General features: G+C 46.1%; 2 protein-coding genes across 7 annotated transcripts in view; one reads left to right on the top strand and one right to left on the bottom strand.

The window, feature by feature from the left end:
- Positions 1–5,037, bottom strand: part of Mettl6 (methyltransferase like 6) — a 25,804-nt gene extending 20,767 nt beyond the window's left edge. For 3 of the 6 annotated variants that reach the window (XR_002821189.1, XM_023715735.1, XM_023715738.1), the window contains exons 1-3: positions 4,903–5,010; positions 3,214–3,586; positions 2,387–2,521 (exon numbers count right to left, since the gene is read on the bottom strand). Coding sequence is in view for 5 of the 6 variants with exons in the window: in XM_023715735.1 (XP_023571503.1) it covers positions 2,387–2,521; positions 3,214–3,438 (360 nt within the window). In the remaining variant the exon portion in view is untranslated. Of the gene's footprint in view, positions 1–2,386; positions 2,522–3,213; positions 3,587–4,902 lie in introns of all 6 variants that reach the window. The other 3 variants (XM_023715736.1, XM_023715737.1, XM_023715739.1) reach the window with 3 other exon arrangements.
- Positions 5,038–5,183: 146 nt separating this feature from the next.
- Positions 5,184–17,843, top strand: Eaf1 (ELL associated factor 1). The gene is made up of 6 exons (XM_004631667.2): positions 5,184–5,404; positions 7,500–7,594; positions 9,335–9,471; positions 10,670–10,860; positions 12,756–12,989; positions 14,949–17,843. The coding sequence occupies exons 1-6, from the start codon at positions 5,302–5,304 to the stop codon at positions 14,993–14,995; spliced, it is 807 nt and encodes a 268-aa protein (XP_004631724.1). The 5' UTR covers positions 5,184–5,301; the 3' UTR covers positions 14,996–17,843.
- Positions 17,844–18,787: the final 944 nt, after the last annotated feature.

Genomic DNA, 18,787 nt, shown 5'->3' with positions numbered 1-18,787 from the left:
TCTCACTGATCCCCTAGTCTGGCCTGGCACTCTCACTGATCCCCTAGTCTGGCCTGGCACTCTCACTGATCCCCTAGTCTGGCCTGGCACTCTCAGTGACCCCTGCCTCAGCCTCCGAGTGCTGGGGTTACAGGGCTTCGCCACCACGCCCGGCTCAAAGGAGAGATTTGTTTCTTTACAGTTTAAGCTAAGTACTCATGGTGATATCAGACTGCCAATAGACATAGGTAAAGAAACTCATAAAGGCAGAAGAAAAAAATGTGTATTCACATACTAGAGAGCCTTTAAATTCCTTATAACAAGCACAAAACAAAATGTAGAGACACTGGAGAAATTATAAATTAATATAACCTTTTCAGGAGGAAACTTGGCATTATTTATTTATTTAGCGGAACCAGGGATTGAACTCAGGCCCTTGCGCTTGCCAGGGAAGCGCTTATTCACTGAGCCATCTCCTCAGCCCCTGGCATTATTTATGAAAATTTAAATGTGTATGCACTTCTTTCAAAGAATTCTACTTCATTGTATTCCTTAGAAAGAAATATTTGCACGCATTTGGGAAGTATGTGGATTATGCAGGTCACAATAACCCCACTTGTAAGAGCAAAAAACTAAAAACGATATGAATGAACATCCATATGGGACTATTAAATAAGACATACCCACTCTATGGAATATTACATGCCAAATATGTGGTAATCTACACGTGCTAACATGAAAAACTGCAATACGTAGTAACGTAGAGCAGACAAATGAAGTTATACTAAATATTATACTACTGCACTGTCTCAGTTACTCTTCTCTCATTGCTGGGACAAATACCCAACACCCAAAATGAAGGAAGGAATTATTTAGCCCACAGTTACTGGAGGTTTTAGTCCATACTCAGCTGGCTCCAAGGCAGAGTGGCACGTGGCAGAGAGCAACCTTTCATGGTGGTGGCAAAGAGCAGAGAGCAAAATGGAGGAGGAGCAGCAACAATGGCAACAGAGAGCAAGTCTGTCTCTCTGGGTCTCTTATGTTACATTCAGGCTATCTGCCCCAGGCTGCCCCATAATCCCAGCAGTACTCACTCAGATCCATAATCCCAGCCTTCGATCTTGAATTAATCACAAACTATAGAACTGCACCTCAATGACTGCATGAGGCTTTGGGGGACAAATACACACAAACCATAACACATGCTCAAAAAAAGTCAGAAAGGTTGATGGGGAATTAGTTATCAGCATGTTGCCAAGATATCCCCCACGAATTTGCTAATGGCAAAAGGAAATATTTTTATTATGGAAGAATGAGACAGTTGTTACCTTGATTCAGTGAATAAAACTAGTCTCACTTTAGTGAGATCATCGGCACTATTACCTCCCAAGATAAAACACCTTTCAAAATATTTAAGCTTAACTTTTAATTTATAAGAAGTACAGAAATACACAAATTAAATAATAACACAAACAATCAGACCAGTTTGGAATGTGGGACTTTACTATACAAAATGGACTTGAACCCTTCTAAAACCCAGTGTCAGTGGGGACAAACTTAAGAGATAGAACAGGAGTATTTTAAGCCAAAAAGATGTAAGTGACATAATGGGAATGTAAGAGGTAGCTTAATTGGATTAAAAACAGCTCAAAAGACATCTGGACCTACTTGGGAAAATCTGAATCTGAAATGGGTACTAAGAGGGTATCAGAGGATTACAATGGTGTGTATTATGCATGATAAACTAATAGCGGTTACACATAAGGAGGCTTTTTTTCATGCATTTAGTACAGGGCATAGAGGGTCTACAAGGTCTCACTACGTAGGTCAGACGGACTCGTAATGATCCTTCTGTTTTCAGTCTCCCAAACTCAGGGATTACAGGCATCTGCACCACCACGCCCAGTCTCAATCACTACGGGCTTTTGAGGGAGTTTGGGCTCGGACGAGGTCTGGGGTCTCTTGAGATTGGGCTTACTGCAGCTCGCGGCGGGGGGGGGGGGGGGGGCCCTGGGGGGGGGCCAGCTCGGCAGGCTGGGGACCAGACGGTCACTGCACTATGCCTTAGTAGGCGCTTTAGTCTGTTGGGCTATCAGGCTAGCCCTAAAAAAGGCTTTTCTTTGGGGGAGATAGATACAGACCTATGTACTTAGGAGTCAATGTTTAACAGTTCAGTAAAGACAGTTCTGGAAACAGAAAGAGTAAAGTTTATAGGTCTTGCTATGAGTTTTGCTTACATTCCTTGATTAAAGCTGTGTTTCTATGTGTTGGGTATGTATGTAAAAGGAAAATTACACTTGCAGTGATTTTAGCTCCAGGGAGAGGACTGAAATTAAGAAAATAGGACAGAACAGGATGAACAAATCTATGGAAATAGAAATATAAAATACACAGATGGTTCACCAACCTTAACATATTCAACTGCTCTTGGAGAAAAATCACAGGCATAGGCAAAGATATTCAGATCTTCCTCTAAAAGTGGGAATAAACAGTTCCCGACTCCACAGCCAGCTTCGAGGAGAGTCAACTTCTGACCTTCAAACTGAGGAAAGGAAACCCCAGGTTAGAGTATATTACATAGGCCTAATGAAAATACCCAGAACGTGAGACGAAGTCTCCGACCCAACAGAGCAGACAATAAACAAGAGAATTCACAAGCAGAAGTCAATGCCAGCACTTCACTGACCATCAGCCAACCCTGGGCAGTCAGCATCCTGGCTAACGGAAGAGACTCTCGAGCAAATCTGCACGCAAATCCCAACTCCTCCTCTGCCCCCGCGTTCTATCCTCAGGTAAACCATTTAAACAGCTCTGGCCTTCAGTTTTACCTGCAAATGAGGACAACAGCAACACAGGTCATAGAATTCCCACAAAGTTTAAATGAGGGAACACGTGTACAGTCCGTAGCAAAGGCCAAGGCAGAGAGTTCATGAACACTCACTACCAGTATTTCGAAATGTCACTGACATTTACAGTATACATACTGAATGTTTACAACTTGCAGCTTAGCTTTAAAACAATAGAAAACAACCACTAAGATGTCTCCCTCCTAGGTGTTAACCCAGCAATTGCTAAAACTAGGCAAGCAGGGCGTCTCTCTCCAAGGGTCCAAAATATTTTGATAGGCTTCCTAAGTTCTCTAGTTCATATTTCCTGCAGGAATGCAATAAAAGATTTCTCTTCCACACATTTTAAATAAAGAACAGGTCAGGGTAAGGTGAAATAGCAGCTTACCTCCCTGCATGACTTTAACTCCTCAAACTCTCTGGTGGTCCAGTGTCTATCCTTGAAAAAATTGGTACTATTTCTTTTGTAGAAAAGGTCCCAGTTTTTCTGAGCCTCATTTTCCAGCTTTTGCTGTTTAAAATCAGACACCAAAGCTTGGTCACTTTGCAGTTTCTCCTTTTCTTCAGAGGTGAGAATCCTGGCCTGCAATCCTTTCCTTTGCAAGCAAGCCATCTGACGAGCGGGGGGTGGCACATTCAACACTGCTGCTGATTCTCCACCTTCCAGTAATTTGAGAAATCCGTGCTGATACTGAGAACCCAGAGTTTTCCCTCAGATGCTTGTTTTTACAGGTGGTTGTCACGTCGGCCTCACAGGGTGCCTGGCGGGAGCAAAGAACAAGATTCTGGTTAGTGGTTCTAGAACAGTTCTTTGGAACAGAGAAGCAGCGGTTCTAGAATAGTTTCTTAAGACATTGGCTTCGTTATTTTAGAACAGTTCTTCAAGACGCTGGGTTCAAGGGGCCAAGGAGATGGCTCATTGCAAGGGCCTGAGTTCAATCCCTGTGTCTTAGTTACTCTTCTCTCATTGCTGGGACAAATACGCGACACTCAAAATGAAGGAAGGAAGGAAAGGTTTATTTAGCTCACATTACTGGAGGTTTCAGTCCATACTCAGGTGGCTCCAAGGCAGAGCGGCACATAGCAGAAAGCAACCTTTCATGGTGGTGGCAAAGACCAAGAGCGCAAGGGAGGGGTAGCAGCAGCTCAAGCAGCTAGCTTCTCTTTCCTCCTTACACTGAAATGCAAATTACCTGCCCCAGGGCAGGTGCAGCATCCACACCCACAGTAATCAATCACAAACTCCAGAAGCCACCCCAAGACTGCATGAGGCTTTATGGGGGAACACCTAGACACAAACCATAACACCCTGCTTCCGAGAAAAAAAAAAAAAAAAAGACACTGGATTCAATTCATGAAACATGATCTGCCACTTAGCACTACACAAAACCCGACCTGCCACCAAAAGAAAAGTCAGAAAGACCAAGACCTAGTCCATACTTCCAAAGAGCTTAAGTTCAGAGGCCAGGTCTGCTGCCTCATGCACTGAACTGTGAAACAAACGGGGACCGGCCAACTATTACAATAAACCGGTTCAATTTGGAAAAAAATCAAAACAAACTCCCATGAATTGACTGAGAAACCCTGGGGCAAAAATACTCACTTTCGGTGCCCTTGAAAAGAGCGACGTAGAGCCAGGGAGATAGCTCGGCGGCACAAACACCTGCCTGGCAAGCGTAAGGTCCTGAGTTCAATTCCCGGTATATAAAAAAAAAAAAACAGAAGAAGAAACAAAGAAAAGAGTGACTTATAAAAACAAGGCAGCTGCCTGAGCTGACAGCGGACAGCCAACCGCCAGACAGAAGTGGGGTCATCGTTTTCTTGGGGTCGGACACCGCTCTTGTAGGACGAGATGCGCTAGGTCTGGGTGCCTGAGTCGCACCGCGCTCGCGAGGGGCTGTCGCCCCACCCGTAGGAGGGGTCGCTTTCTGGGGGCCGAGGCCGTCGCTACGGCCACCACGGCCCGGAAGAAGTGGCCCCGAGCCTCGTGGCTAGGGCGCTGGGGAGCCACCCCTTTCACTACCGGAGGGATGAAGTGCGCTGCGCTGGCCCCCGGGACCTAGAGGGAACGCCGTACCGGCAGTCAGACGCGCGTTAACCTCGTCGCCACGCGCGGAGCTCACCGTCAGCAGCTCTGCGGCTCACCCGCACGCCCGGCAGCACACACCCGCCTCTCGGCCTGGCCAAGCACGGAAGTGGACTCTGGGAGCCACCACAATTTACAACCCGCTGGGTCCAGGCGGATTTCTTTGGCCGCTGCACCTCCTCAGCTACTTCCGGCCACAACCCGGAAGTCCCGCCCAGCGCCGGAAGTGCCGCGGCCTCGCGTCTTTGGCGTCTTCCCCCACCCCGACGCGGAGGAGGTTTGTTTCCGGCCCCTGCTGGGCCCGGGCCGGGCTCTCGGTGCGCTCTCTACCGGACGCCTGTGCGAGTTGCTGGCGCTGCGGCCGCGAGGGGAGAGCGTTAATCCGGAGCAATGAACGGGACGGCGAACCCACTGCTGGACCGCGAGGAGCACTGTCTGCGCCTCGGAGAGAGCTTCGAGAAGCGGCCGCGGGCCTCCTTCCACACCATTCGCTGTGAGTCGGCCGCCCCGCGCTTCCGCTCGGCTGCTCCGGCCGCCGCTGCCAGCCTGGGCGCCTGCCTTTCTTCCCTCTGCCCTCCGAAGTGCCGGCAACTCCCTGCGAACGTCAGTCCCCTTCTGTGTTACCCCAGATGCTCTGGAATCTCGACTTAATCTTTTTTTAGATCACTCCTCCCAAGCCAAACCTTTTGTCACAATTATTCTTCTGCCTTATGTCCTAAACTCCCAAGGGCTTCGACTGCTTTCCTATTTTATCCGCCCACCGAGCTCTTAAGCCAGAGTTGGGGACCCTCCTTCCTCGGGGTCGAATCCCTCCTTCCCCGCCCCCTTGGACGGTCCCATCCGGGCTCTCCACTTTTTCCAGATTCCTCCCGCTTGCTGTGAGCCTCCTCTCCTTCCTGCTTCCTTCTTTCCTTCTCCGCGTTGGTCCTGGTCGCTCTGATCCTATGCTTGTCCCATGCGCACCCAATGAAACGACACCCACATCGCAGCCTGTCTCTTCCTTTCCGTGCCTCATTGAGGCTGCTGTTTTCTGAGGCCACCTTTACTACCCTGATATCTGGACCAAGTCCCTTGTAGATGCCGAACAAGAATTAAAATACGTGAGTCAGGCTTAAGCTACAGCGGGGACTATGATTGGAAACAAGGGCAGACCTAAGGAATACCGAGCTAGTCATTACGCTGGACGTTTTCTTCCTACATGATTACAGACTTTGTGGAGAAGGGCCCCTTGCACTCTTTTGGGTAAAGGTTTGGCCCTCGGGATTTGGTTGACTGAGCCTCCCTCCGTGATTCACAAGCTCCAGGTTTCCTGTGGCACCAGCACTTAAGACTTGTTTTTGTCAGAGGAGCTAATAGAGGTGACTCAAAGCGTAAGAGGAGGGTGGGTTAGATAATGAAGCTGCTTGTCTTTGTGTGGTCCCTCATGCATTTCTGTGCTTCCTAGTGACAGCAGACCCAGCTCTTTGAAAGACTGCAATATTGGCAGCGTGATAAGACCATCATTTCCCAACTGTACTAAGTTGGTGTTTTTCTTCAGTGAAGGGCAAGGTGGGACTTAAATGAGATGGTTCACCTCTGTGCCTGGCCGGCAAGTTGTGGCCACGTGAAGATGGCTATGTAGGAGAACCTGTGAGGAAACATTTCAACCTTCTGGCCTGAGCATCAGAAGTGTCATTGTCTACACTGTGGAACTTGGGTGTGGCATGTTCTAATTTTGACAGGTTCTCCTACATCATAAAAGCAGTCAGCTTTTATGATGCTGTGGCCTTTCATGTGTCATACAGGGTTTTACAATCAAGGATTTCTTACATATTCTGTTGTTTTTGATCCTCACAGCTCTAATAAAACATCTTCTTATAGATGATGAAGCATTAATATCATTTGTCCTTTGGGAGAAGGAAATATCTTTGCTTTATAAAATGCTCTGTAAATTCTAGCTCTTCCAGATTTTCTAGTGGAAGAGAAGCACTATATACACAGTATGTGGAGTATCCCTTGGTAGTTATTGAAACTGGACAAAGATACTTCCAAGTTTATTGTACTGTTCTCTGTACTTTTAGGTATGTGAAGTTTTCTTTTTTCTTTTTTTTGGGCAGAACCAGGGATTGAACTCAGGCCCTTGCGCTTGCCAGACAAGCACTTATTCTACTGAGCTATCTCCCAGCCCCTGTGAAGTTTTCCATAATAGGTTTTTAAAATTGTTTAAGTTTGTTGATGCAACTTAAATATACAGAAAGATCATATTTACCATAGGAAATTTGTACCTGCATATGAGATACACACACACACATTGAGTTTTTTTTTTTAGATTTTAGGGAAGGGCCTATAGGGTGTTCAGGATCTCACTACTAGATTGGACTCATAGTGATCCGCCTGTTTACAGCCTCCCAAGAGCTGGGATTACAGGCGTGTGCTACCGTGCCCCGTGGGTGGGGCCGGCACGCAGGTCCGGTGATCAAACCCCCATCCCCTGCTTACAGGCACTTTAATCCACTGAGCTTTTTGGTCAGCCCTTGTTTTTAACTTACAATGAAATTGATTTTTAAGAATTCTAAATCATTTTTATTTTGCTTTCCTTTTGCCTGCAGATGACTTTAAGCCCGCATCTATAGATACTTCCTGTGAAGGAGAGCTTCAGGTCGGCAAAGGAGATGAAGTCACAATTACACTGCCGCATATCCCAGTACGTTTATTCCATTGTTGTTGGTTTTACTATAGGATCACAATGAGTCCTCATAGTTTATATCAACTGTAACTTGAATTTCCTACTGTTGAAAAATATTTAGATTTCTAAAGTGCCAACAGAAGTGAAAAAGGAACTTGGCAGGATGGGGTAGAGTGGAGTTTGTTACTCAGACACTTGATTTAAAATGATTCTTTAATTTTTCCCAATTCTCTTTGCTCCCTATATGCTGTCTAAGGAGATTCCTGTCTGGACAGGTACTGTCTCAGGCAGCTCTGCTGATAAATAACCATAATAGCTCATGCGCTTGGAGCAATCAAAAGGCAGGCAGAGTAGGACTGGTAAGGAGCCGTGTGCAGGCGGATGTGTCAGGAAGAGCTCAGGACATCGCCCTGACCACAAAGCCCACAGTGTCCTTCAAGGAGCTCTTAGTATTTGTCATTGTGTTTCACAGTTCTGGCCTGGAACATAGTTCTTTGTAGGTGCTGATAGAATGAAAAATGTCTGGACGGGAACCTGGAAACGTGTGTGCTGAAGAAAAATCATTTGCCCCTTCATCCTGTTTTATTACTTGTTGTCTGTGGCAAGTTACATCATCTCCCTCTGGACCTTCGTTTCCCAAATGTGAAGTGAAGGAGTTAGTAAAACAGTCTCTAAGGTCTCTTCCAGTTCTAAATTTTTGCTGTATGAAAAAGGAATCAAAGAGCCAGGCAAGTTTTGATTCTAAATAAGGCATTAGATCCTATGTTTGACAAATTTTAGTTGAATGACTACTGTGTACTGACTGTTACTGAACACTAGTAATACAACCCTGAACAAAAAACACATTTCTTGCTCTTGTGGGGCGTATAGTCTAGAGTTTAAATGAGTATCAGAAAATATAGGGCCTGGGGAGATGGCTCAGTAGAGTAAGCGCTTCCCTGGCAAGTGCAAGGGCCTGAGTTCAATCCCCGGTTCTGCCAAAAAAAAGGAGAAACTATAGCACTTACTCTAGAAAAATCAAGAAAGGACCCCTTAAATGTGGTAATCTGTGAGATTATCTGACATTCAAGAAATTTAGAAATTCAGTGAAGATGTAACCAGAAGAAGTTTTGTGACAGGCCTGAGGCAGGATGGGCTTGGGAATCTGAGAGAGGTCTGCTCTGAAGCACGCAGAGCCCAGGGGTAGACAGTGCAAGGCCAGAGGGCTGGCGTACAGATGTTGTCCTCTGGCTTGAGAGCGACACGTGGCCACTGAAGGACTTGGACGGGTGAGTATCAGGAGCATCATGTACTCACTCTGAGCTACCCGAGTAGTCATCTGCCCTGAGCGACGCTCTGCTGCTGACGTGAGGCAAGCCCTGCACGCTCCCATTGGGAAGAAAAACGGCTTACTCACTAGCTTCAAGTGCTACCTCTGAGTAGTGTAATACACGTAGTAGTTTTTCCTCAGTTCACACTTTTGCTATTTTCTGTAATATTTTCCCAATTTCTTAGAAAGGTGTATAATAAGTAAAAATTTTACACTATCATGATTACTTGCAGCCAGTTGCAGTCATAGATTCTTTCTACGTTATTGTTTCTACTTTGTTTTGTCTTGGAACCTGGAGTGATTTTAAATACAAATGCGTTCTTTCTGTTCTTTGGAGGAGCTCTGATGACTGCCTTGATGAGGCAGCGCCACTTGTCCCATCCCTTTTGATGTTGATATTCCTAACTGGCCTATGTAGTTTGACCATCTTTCACTTTTGTGGCACACAGGGGTCCACGCCACCAATGACTGTGTTCAAGGGGAACAAGCGGCCTTATCAGAAAGACTGCGTGCTGATTATTAACCACGACACTGGTGAATATGTGCTGGAAAAACTTAGTAGTAGCATTCAGGTCAAGAAAACAAGGTAAGTAAATAAATTTGCTTATATCCTAAAAAAAAAGAAAACAAGGTAAGAACAAGTCCTCCAGCCAGATAGCTCCGTGGACTAAAGCGCCTTCTTAGGCAGAATACAGCGGGCTGGAGTGTGTGTGTGCTGTGCGGGCCCCACCCACAGGACTCACTGAGACCCATCTCAGTGAGACTGGGTGTGGTGATTGCCTGTAATCCCAGTGCTTGGGAGGCTGAAAATAGGAGAATCACTACAAATCCAATCTATGTAGTAAGACCCTGAACACCCTGTAGACGCTATACTAAGTACAAAAAAAAAAAAAAAAAGAAGAAGAAAGAAAACCAAACAAATAAGGTAGGTGAACAACCAGACAGGGAAGTATGTGCTATTTGTATACCTCTGTGTTATCTGTCCCAGCTTTATATGGATGTTAATATCTACTTGTTCCTATCGTGGTCTTGATAATGACAGTAATTACATTTGTGTTTTCTCAGATATCAATAAAATGTATTTTCCCAAATATAATAAGAAGTAATGTTAGGGCTGGCCAAATAGCTCAGTGGATTAAAGCACCTGCAAGCACGTGCAGGGCCTGGGAGTCAGATCCACAGGACTGCCTGCCTGCCCCCGCCGCTGGGATGCACTGAGACATCAATTGAGACTGGGCATGGTAGCACATGACTGTAATCTCTTGGGAGGCTGTAAATAGACGGATCATGATGAGTCCGGTCTAGTAGTGAGACCCTAGATACCCTGTAGACCCTTCCCTCAAATACAGAAAAAAAAAAAAAGACGTAATGTTTGTAAGATCTAAAATGTGTAGGGCTGACAAGATAGCTCAGTGGATTGAGCACCTGCTTAGGCAAGCATAGAGACCAGGTTCCCCGGGTCCGGCATCATAAGCCCTGCCAGCCCCGCCCCAGGGGCACTGAGCCAGGTGTGGTGGCACAGGCCTGTAATCCCAGTGCTGGGGAGGCTGAAATAGGAAGATCACTTAGGAGTCCAAGCTGTGTAGTGAGATCCTGTACCACATACATGAAATTTAAAAAAAATTGAAAGAACAATAAATATATAACGAAATCATAAATTTAGTATTTTGCAGTGGTCTGGAAAGGGTATGGGGTTCTGCAGAGACTTCTAGATGCTTAGCTACCTGGACAAATTTGAGAACCACTGTGTTTACCCATCTGCTTTAATGTCTGTCTCATCTCAGAGCCGAGGGAAGCAGTAAGATCCAGGCCCGAATGGAGCAGCAGCCTCCTCGCCCCCCACAGCCGTCACAGCCCCCTCCCCCTCCCCCTCCCATGCCATTCAGAGCGCCAACAAAGCCTCCAGTTGGACCCAAAACTTCTCCCTTGAAGGACAACCCCTCGCCTGAGCCTCAACTGGATGACATCAAAAGAGGTAGGGAGCATGTTCCAGAGCCGTGGCAGCTGTGCTTACGAGCAGGGTGAGTGCTCCTGTAGGGACCACCAAGCTGCTCCTTTGACAGGGCAGCATGGACGTTCACTGCCATCATGTGCCTGTGACCCTGGCTATTTGGATGGCTGAGGCAGGAGAATTAGAAGTTCAAGGCCATCCTGGGCAATTAGCAAGACTGCCTTAAGATAAAATTTAGAAAGAGCTGGAGATGTCGCTTAGTGGTGGAGTGCTTACATGGTATGTAGGAGACTGAGTTCAGTTCACAGTACTGCAAAATGAAATTTTTTCCCTCAAAGCTTCCTTTTCCAGCGCTGGTGAGGGTGGGGAATTCTACCACTGTCTCATTTGCCAGGGTGAGTGCAGCGACAGTGGCCTGGATTGTGGCTGGCTTGGCAGCATTCTCAGAGGTACAGGCGCTAAAGCCCCACGTGGCTTTGGGGAAGGCAAGGGTCCTTGGTGTTAGGGGGTAAAAACCAAAAGTGCCAGTGTCCGAGCTCTACGCTAGCAAAGTATGTAAGTTAGGACGCGCTGAAAGTCCTGTGACCAAATGCTGACCCAAAGTGTGAAGAGGAAGGCGGCCATGAGACCAGTAAAAATGAATGTAGCCCCGAAGGACATAAAAGCCTTCTTTGCTGTCTAACTGCAGTGCTGAGACAAGCTTGCTTGGCTTTCTCCCCCATAAAAGCATGGTTTCAGTCCTCCAATTAGAAATAGTGACAGTAAGTGCCATAGTTCATATTTAAAAGTTTTATGAAACAAATTCATATTAGTAGAAGATAGGTAAAGATAGAAAATTGTTCTTGGGAAGTTTGCCTTTTCCACCCTAGGCAAATGCTTTTAGCAAATAAATATTTCTCTGTACTGAACACAGTTGTTGCACCTCTTGTTTTAGTTTTTCCCATTGATTCTGCTGCTGTGGAAATTTCCACTGTAGGAGAATAGGAATTACATATGCATGGTTAGTTGTTGCCAGTTACGCTTAAAGGAACCATAGCTGTTGAGGGCCACCTGGTGTGTATGGATAGGGAAGTGTGACGTGTTTCATGATGTATCCCGTAACATCAAAATGGCTCGCTAAAACATGTCTTTTCTCCTGTGGTTTACATCTGTGAAAACGCAGTATTTGACAGACATGTTCATTAGTGCAGTAAGAGTAGAGAAGAGGGAGGGCAGTCTGCTGTTTTTCTTCACTGCCGTGGTTCTTCCCAGAAGCCTCCATGAGCGCATGAAGGGATTTCATGGCCAGTCTGCCCTTTATTTGTCCAGAGTTGGCTAGAAAACTCACTGATCTCCCCGGCTGGGTCACCCTGTTGGTTATAGGTAGATCCAATATAAGCATTCAGGCCTTCTAGTTTCTACTCAGATATTTTCCTCTTCCTTTCAGAATATTTCTCACCTCCTACTGGGGTCTTGTCCCATAATTAACCATCTATTTAAAAGTAGATAATTAATAGATGGAGTCTGTGTCTTGTACAGAACATTATTCTGATACAGCCTGCTGTTTGTTTGGGGAACTTAATATTTCCATTGTCTCTCTGGAAACAAGTTAGGTATTTTTGTTTGTTGGTTTTCGTAATTTTTATTTGTAAGTTTTTTAAGGAATTGAGATAGAGAAGTGTATTTTATTTTATTTTTTGCTCCGAATGCCTTCAGGTCAGGTTTGGCTGGCTTGAGGTGTGGGGATCGAACCACAGCAACCTGAGCCTCACTGCTTTGTTGAAGCAGCCACTTAAAGAACTGAGCTAAGGGGCGGGCCCCATGAGAAGTTTATTTTAAATGAGTCCTTGCTGCTGTCGGTTTTGCCAGCTTGGCATTGTCTGCAGCAGCTCCTTGGCAGTGCCTTGAGGGGGGCTCCCGTCCTCCTCCTGTTCTTGCAGAGCTCAGGGCCGAGGTTGACATGATCGAGCAGATGAGCAGCAGCAGCGGGAGCAGCTCCTCAGACTCCGAGAGCTCCTCGGGGAGCGATGACGACAGCTCCAGCAGCGGGGGCGAGGACAACGGCCCGGCCTCCCCGCCGCAGCCGGCACACCAGCAGCCCTACAGCAGCAGGCCTGCCGTTGCCAACGGAACCAGCCGGCCCCAAGGAAGCAATCAGCTCATGAACACCCTCCGTAAGTGTTACTGTGCTTTCGCTTCTGCTTGTCGCATGCCACCGTCTGTAAGGCCAAAGGCATTGAAGGTACGGAAGGGCTCCTGGCAAAGATGCTTTGGAGCAGAAAGGTGCGTGTTACCAAGCAGCAAGAGCGGGTTGCACAGAGTTGAACCCCTGTTCTTCTCTTCTCTGCTCCCCACTGGTATAAACTGGGCTTATGAATTCTTGAAAATGCTGAAACAGATGTGGGTGGGCTCTTTGTTTTTACGTACACCAAGCCCAAGGGGAGCTGCCTGCCACCACTCTGCTCCTGCGCCCAGGTCTTTTCTGAAGAAGGATGTGTTGCCTCTCTTTGGAGACTGGCCAGCCTTTGCCAGAGGGGAAAGAAGGATGTTTGGGTGGTTTTTTTTTTTCTGTTTTGTTTTGTTTTTCTTTGGTACCCTGGATCCAACTCAGGTCCTTTCACTTGCTAGGCAAGCACTTAAGCTGCTGAGCTATTTCCTTGGCTCCTGGGTGGATTTTTTTTTTTTTTTTTTTTTTTTTTTTTTTTTTTGGCAGAACTGGGGATTGAACTCAGGCCCTTGCGCTTGCCAGGGAAGCACTTACTCCACCGAACCATCTTCCTGGCCCCCCCAGGTGGTTTTTAACGTAGTTGATGCAAAAGTAAAACAAAATAAGAACAAAGAGTGTTTTTGTTTTGGAGCTGGAGAGAGAACTGATGGCTTTTGCCTCACTGGACACTGGTGAATGTTCTTTCTGCCGTTCTGTCCTTTGTGGAGCTGGAAGGTCTGGCAGCCATGACAGGGAAGTAGCCTAGTTAAGCAGCCTAGTCGTGGCTGCTGTAGACCAGAAATCCCCGCCTCAGCCCTGTGGATATATTGGGCCATGGAAGTCTTTGCTGTGGGGCTGTGCTGTGCATTGTAGAGTGTAAGTGAATTCCTCACCTCTGTCCGCTAGCTGCCAGCACCACCACTCACTCTCGTTCACTGAAAATGTCTCAACACCTTGCCAGGAGTGCCTGCCTTCAGCATACGTTGGCGTACATGAAGAAAATCTGGCCTTACACAGCCAAGACGTTAGAAGGCTTCAGGACCTATATTAACTCGAGTGTCCTTAAGTTAAAAACTCTATACCAAAAATGATGGGGGCTTTGAAAGCCAGTTAGATCAGAGCTGAGGTTTAAAATGTATTCTTTTGGGGCCAGCCAAATAGTTCAGCAGATTAAAGCACTTATTTAGGTAGATGCAGGGTGCTGTGCCAGCCCCGCCCCCAGGGTTGAGACTGGGTGTGGAATCCCAGCACTTGGGAGGCCGTAAACAGGAGGATCACTGAGTCTGATCTAGGTAGTTCAACCCTGTAGACCCTGTAGTGAATACATAAAAAGAAAAATAAGATGTATTCTCCTGGACCAGAAGCATACCAGTAGGATATTGGTTTAGGGGAGACTAGTGCAAGTAGCATTCGACTTCTTTAACGGGAAGCCTTCCTTGCTGTTGTCTTAGGTTTTTTTTATTTTGTTTTTGTTTTTTGCAGAACCAGGGATTGAACTCAGGCCCTTGCACTTGCCAGGGAAGCGCTTATTCCACTGAGCCATCTCCCTGGCCCCTGTTGTCTTAGTTTTTGTAAAGCAACTTAAGGTGAACTCTTCTACCAAACAGCTTTTTTGTTCTTTATGAATGATTCTTCCATACAGCTTTTTTGTTGTTTATAAGTATTTCCTCGCTATTTATTAACACACTTGAAAGCTGTTTTCCTGCTCTCACAATATGCAATATTGTGGTGCTTACAAGATACCAAAAATAATATTTCTGTAGAAATCTTTACTGCACCCTTTTTTTAGTGAGCCAAATTGATCTTATTCTAATTAATTTGTATTGGCAAGGTTTTATTATAGTGTGATGGCCAAATCAGTCAACCCCAAAGTTGAGGAGTCATTTTTAAAATCTGTGCCTTTGATTTGAATCTGTTTTCTTTGTAGGAAATGACTTGCAGTTGAGTGAGTCGGGCAGCGACAGTGATGATTAGCACTCGGCCTCTTGAAACCTGCTTCCTGTGCAGATGCTAGGAGACCAGGCTGCTTTGGCGTGGAGTCCATTGCCACGAGGAAAGTGTTGTGGAGTGATGCCTGTGAGGAGGCGTTTGCAGCTTTGGAACTCTTCGATATTCAAGTCTTTTAGTGGTGATGGATGGTTTTCTTATGTAATTTTTGAATAATCTATTGCACAGTTTAAGAATATCTGTAGAAGAGATAACAAGAGTTATATTTCTATTTGGTTAACACTTTTAATGAAAACACAAATGTGCCCTGGGCTAGGTTACTCAAAGACCTTGTTTTCACCAGGTCAGCGATTTGGTTTTAATTCCAATAGCCACCAGTCTGGCCAAATGTTCTGTACCAGTGAGATGAAATGCTCTTGGAGGGCTAAAGAGGAAGACAGAGACCTCAAACTACGGCATGGAGACATGTCACAGCCACTTTAAATTGGTCACATAAAGTGGTCGGAAAGTTTGTCCAACTCAGCCTGACAGACCTGGGCAGAAGTGGAGTGTTTGGGTGTCTGCTGGGTTGGACCCTGAAGGCATTCCAGCTCAGCCCTCAGTGACAGGGAAGGGAAGCATGTGGCCGGCTTATGAGCAGTCTTTTATTCCCAGTTCATATTCCCACCCTGGAATTTCTCTTAATAGAATGAGAAATTTTTATACTTGGCACTTATGGTGTCCATTAGTGTTTTTACTGGATTCAAAAAGACAAACGCAGGGCTGGGGAGATGGCTCAGTAGAATAAGCGCTTGGCCTGAGTTCAGTCCCTGGTTCTACCAAAAGAAAAGAAAAAGACAAAAGCACTAGGTACTTCTGGCCAGAACTCAGTCCCTAAATGCCTCGGGCCGAGTGAGCAAGCTGAGTAAGCCAGCAGCCACCGTGCTGATGTATGTGACCAAAACCCGAGGCGTTGGGTTCCATGTGGATCCATGTTCTTCATTTAGTGGGTTTTAGCAGGGTGGGAATAGGGAGGAGAGGAGTGGGAGAGAAGCCTCTGAACGAATGAGCCAGCAGTAAATTTCCAAAGAGCACCATCTAGGTAGGAGTTCTGCAGTATGGAGTGAGCACATTCTTCCTGCTTAGGATTTTGTACCACTGTGCCTGACTCCTAGGTGAGTTTGTATTTTTATATAAAACTAGAAGAAAGTCACAAGGTTACTTTCTACAGTGTGCAGTTTCCAAGTGGGATCTGATGCTGTTGGAACTGATCACTAGTAAGAGTTCCGTATGGAGGGGCTGTTGTGAACGGTCCTGTGGTTCGTATGGAGCAGCCTCTTGCTGTAGCTTGAAGGAATGTGTCCTGAGAAATTCCTGCCTGCTTTGGTCTGTGGGCATCAGGACAATGATGATGTCCTTTCACTCGTCCCTCCCCTCAGAAGGCCTCACCTTAGCTGGGGGGAGGACAGTCTAGACCTGCAGAGGAAATGGATGGTCCATGAGGGGGCTTGGGGAGAGTTGTGCAGCCACGTAATGACCCTGTGAGCTCAACAGGGAGGAGGAGCTGCGGCCGCGCATGCCTGCAACCTGCCCCAGCGTAGGTGGTGGCCGTGTGCTAGTGCTTGTGGTGGGGTCTTTGCCCTTCCTGAGGGCTCCAGGGAGTCCGTGGCAGATGGAACTTGTTTCTAATGAGCTGATTGATAATTAGAAATTTATATTTCCATGTAATGATGGCTCAGGGAGGGTAAAGGTCATGATTGGAGATAAGAATTTTTGGTGGATGTGGAAATTATTTCACTGCTCTTAGCTTGCTTAATCTGAAGCAGGTTGCAGTCCCTTGAACTAAAATACCTATTTACCCACAATCCCTGAGCTTCGATTTATGTGGGTGGAACTGTGGTTTTGGCCTATTAAGGTGTTTGTTTCTATAGGAAATACTTGTGCGTGGCACTAGGCTCAGTGAATCAGCTTTCTGAGCTTCAGACTCCCCTGTCATCTGTCCTACCAGGTTATTCTCTAGCACGACGTTGTTTTCTACAGAAAACCTTTGTGGGTCTGCAAATAAGAGATTTTTCTCTTTTTGGGAATGAAGAATGTGGCCTGACGGATGACTTCACAGGTATCTTCATGCCAGCTAAACTGGACATTTTCTTCCTGTGTATGTGCCTTCACTGTCTCTCCCTGCTCTCTTTCATTCTTTTTCTTTTTGACGGAACCGGGGATTGAACTCAGGCCCTTGCGCTTGCCAGGAAAGCACTTATTCTACTGAGCCATCTCCCCAGCTCCCTGCTCCCTTTATTCCACACCACACCGCAGGTCCAGGGTTCTATGCTTTCTGTCTTCATGGACTCTCCCTCCCTGTTTTGACCCATGTGGAGTAGTGAGGACAGGCTGACTTTCTCGCATGAGCTCTGCTTGGTGTGAGCTCCTTGATAGGAACTGTCGTGAGGGACTAGACATGCATGTGCTTACAGCCTGTGGGAGAGGAGGCCGAGGAAACTGAACGGGGAGGTACAGGGGTCAGGCCTAGGAGAGAGCGTTCCAGACACTTGGACGAAGCCCAGTGTGTCCGTGCTGAAGGTTCTAATTGCAGTTGCCTTTATACAGTGTCTGCTGCACTGTGAGTCATTTTGGTCATGTGCAAAGACTTAAATCTGACGGGTCTGAGCAGCCGCGGCTCGCCTCAGCACGGCATGTTGGGGATACCTAAATAAAACAGATTAATGGTAACACACTCATTTCTGTAGCAGAATCTTTTTTTTTTTTTTTTCCTGTTTTTGGTAGGAAAACTTGAAATCTTTGTTTCCCTGTTTCAGAGGGTGGTTCACCAAAAGAGAGAGCGAGAGAGAGAATGTGTGTGTGCGTGGTGTATTTATTACATTATTTTGAAAGAGAATTGTCTCATCTGTTTTGTGGATATATATATATATATATATATATATATATATATATATATATATATATATATATATATATGCTATAGCCAAACTGGATATTCCCATTTGGCAAGGAATGTAGGATGCCTTAAACAGTAGATTGGAAGATAAGACCAATTGAATCGTTATGAAATACATGTTTTATTTGCCTCTGTCATTTCTGTTTTGGGTTCATTGTCTCATTCAGTGATATTTAAAATCTTGTGCCTAAAGTTCATTTTGCATAATTAGATGTCCATGTTTACATTTATGTGGAATATTTGTGGCATAGTTTTTGTTTATTCTCTTAAAAGATCACTATATTTAAATAAACATGAAGGTAGCAATACACTTACTTGTCTATAGTTTTGTTTTCTTGCGAGAAGTCAGTGAGCAGTATTGCACTCTTAAGAAACCTTTGTGTTTAAGCCCAGTTAGCTAATGGATTACTTTTAAATTTGGTATTCACAAAGTGCAATTCAGTGTTCAGGGGAATGGCATTCAACGTTGAGGGGTGAACTTAAATTTTTGAACAATGGGGCTTTGGGCAGGATTCAGGGCGATGTGGTGGCTGTGTAGGAGCCTGTGGTGATGTGCCGCGCAGACACAGCAAGCGCGTCGCACAGCTGTGCCCCAGGCCGCCAGCACAGGGGTTAGGGTGCTCGGCCGAGAGACCGCCTGCGTTGGCGTAGCCACAGTGACACACTGAAGGTGGCAGGAAGGAAACAATTGCCCGTATCACCCTCCAACTCCAAGCAGCCTAGCGTAGAGAGAAATGCCCCTCATTTGGGGGATGGAGAAAAGTTCAGGTAGTAAACTTAACCCAGTACTAGGCCTGCCGTGGTGAAAAGGCCCACAGCCTCTCCCTAAGCCAGTACTCTCAGATGGAGCTAAATAGTCAGCTTGCAGTCCGAGCTGCTGTATG

The sequence above is a fragment of the Octodon degus genome, unplaced genomic scaffold (assembly GCF_000260255.1).
Source record: "Octodon degus isolate 3935 unplaced genomic scaffold, OctDeg1.0 scaffold00043, whole genome shotgun sequence".
Taxonomy (NCBI): Eukaryota; Metazoa; Chordata; class Mammalia; order Rodentia; family Octodontidae; genus Octodon; species Octodon degus.
The sequence above is the reverse complement of the archived record's forward strand: the minus strand, read 5'-3'. Positions and strand labels throughout refer to the sequence as shown.

What these genes read in the sequence shown, in the direction of transcription:
- Eaf1 (XM_004631667.2), top strand. Translation starts at nt 5,302, where the DNA reads ATGAACGGGACGGCGAACCCACTGCTGGACCGCGAGGAGCACTGTCTG. An exon ending in ACTGGATGACATCAAAAGAG is followed by an intron (nt 10,861 to 12,755) that starts GTAGGGAGCATG and finishes CTGTTCTTGCAG; the next exon opens with AGCTCAGGGCCGAGGTTGAC. An exon ending in TCAGCTCATGAACACCCTCC is followed by an intron (nt 12,990 to 14,948) that starts GTAAGTGTTACT and finishes TTTTCTTTGTAG; the next exon opens with GAAATGACTTGCAGTTGAGT.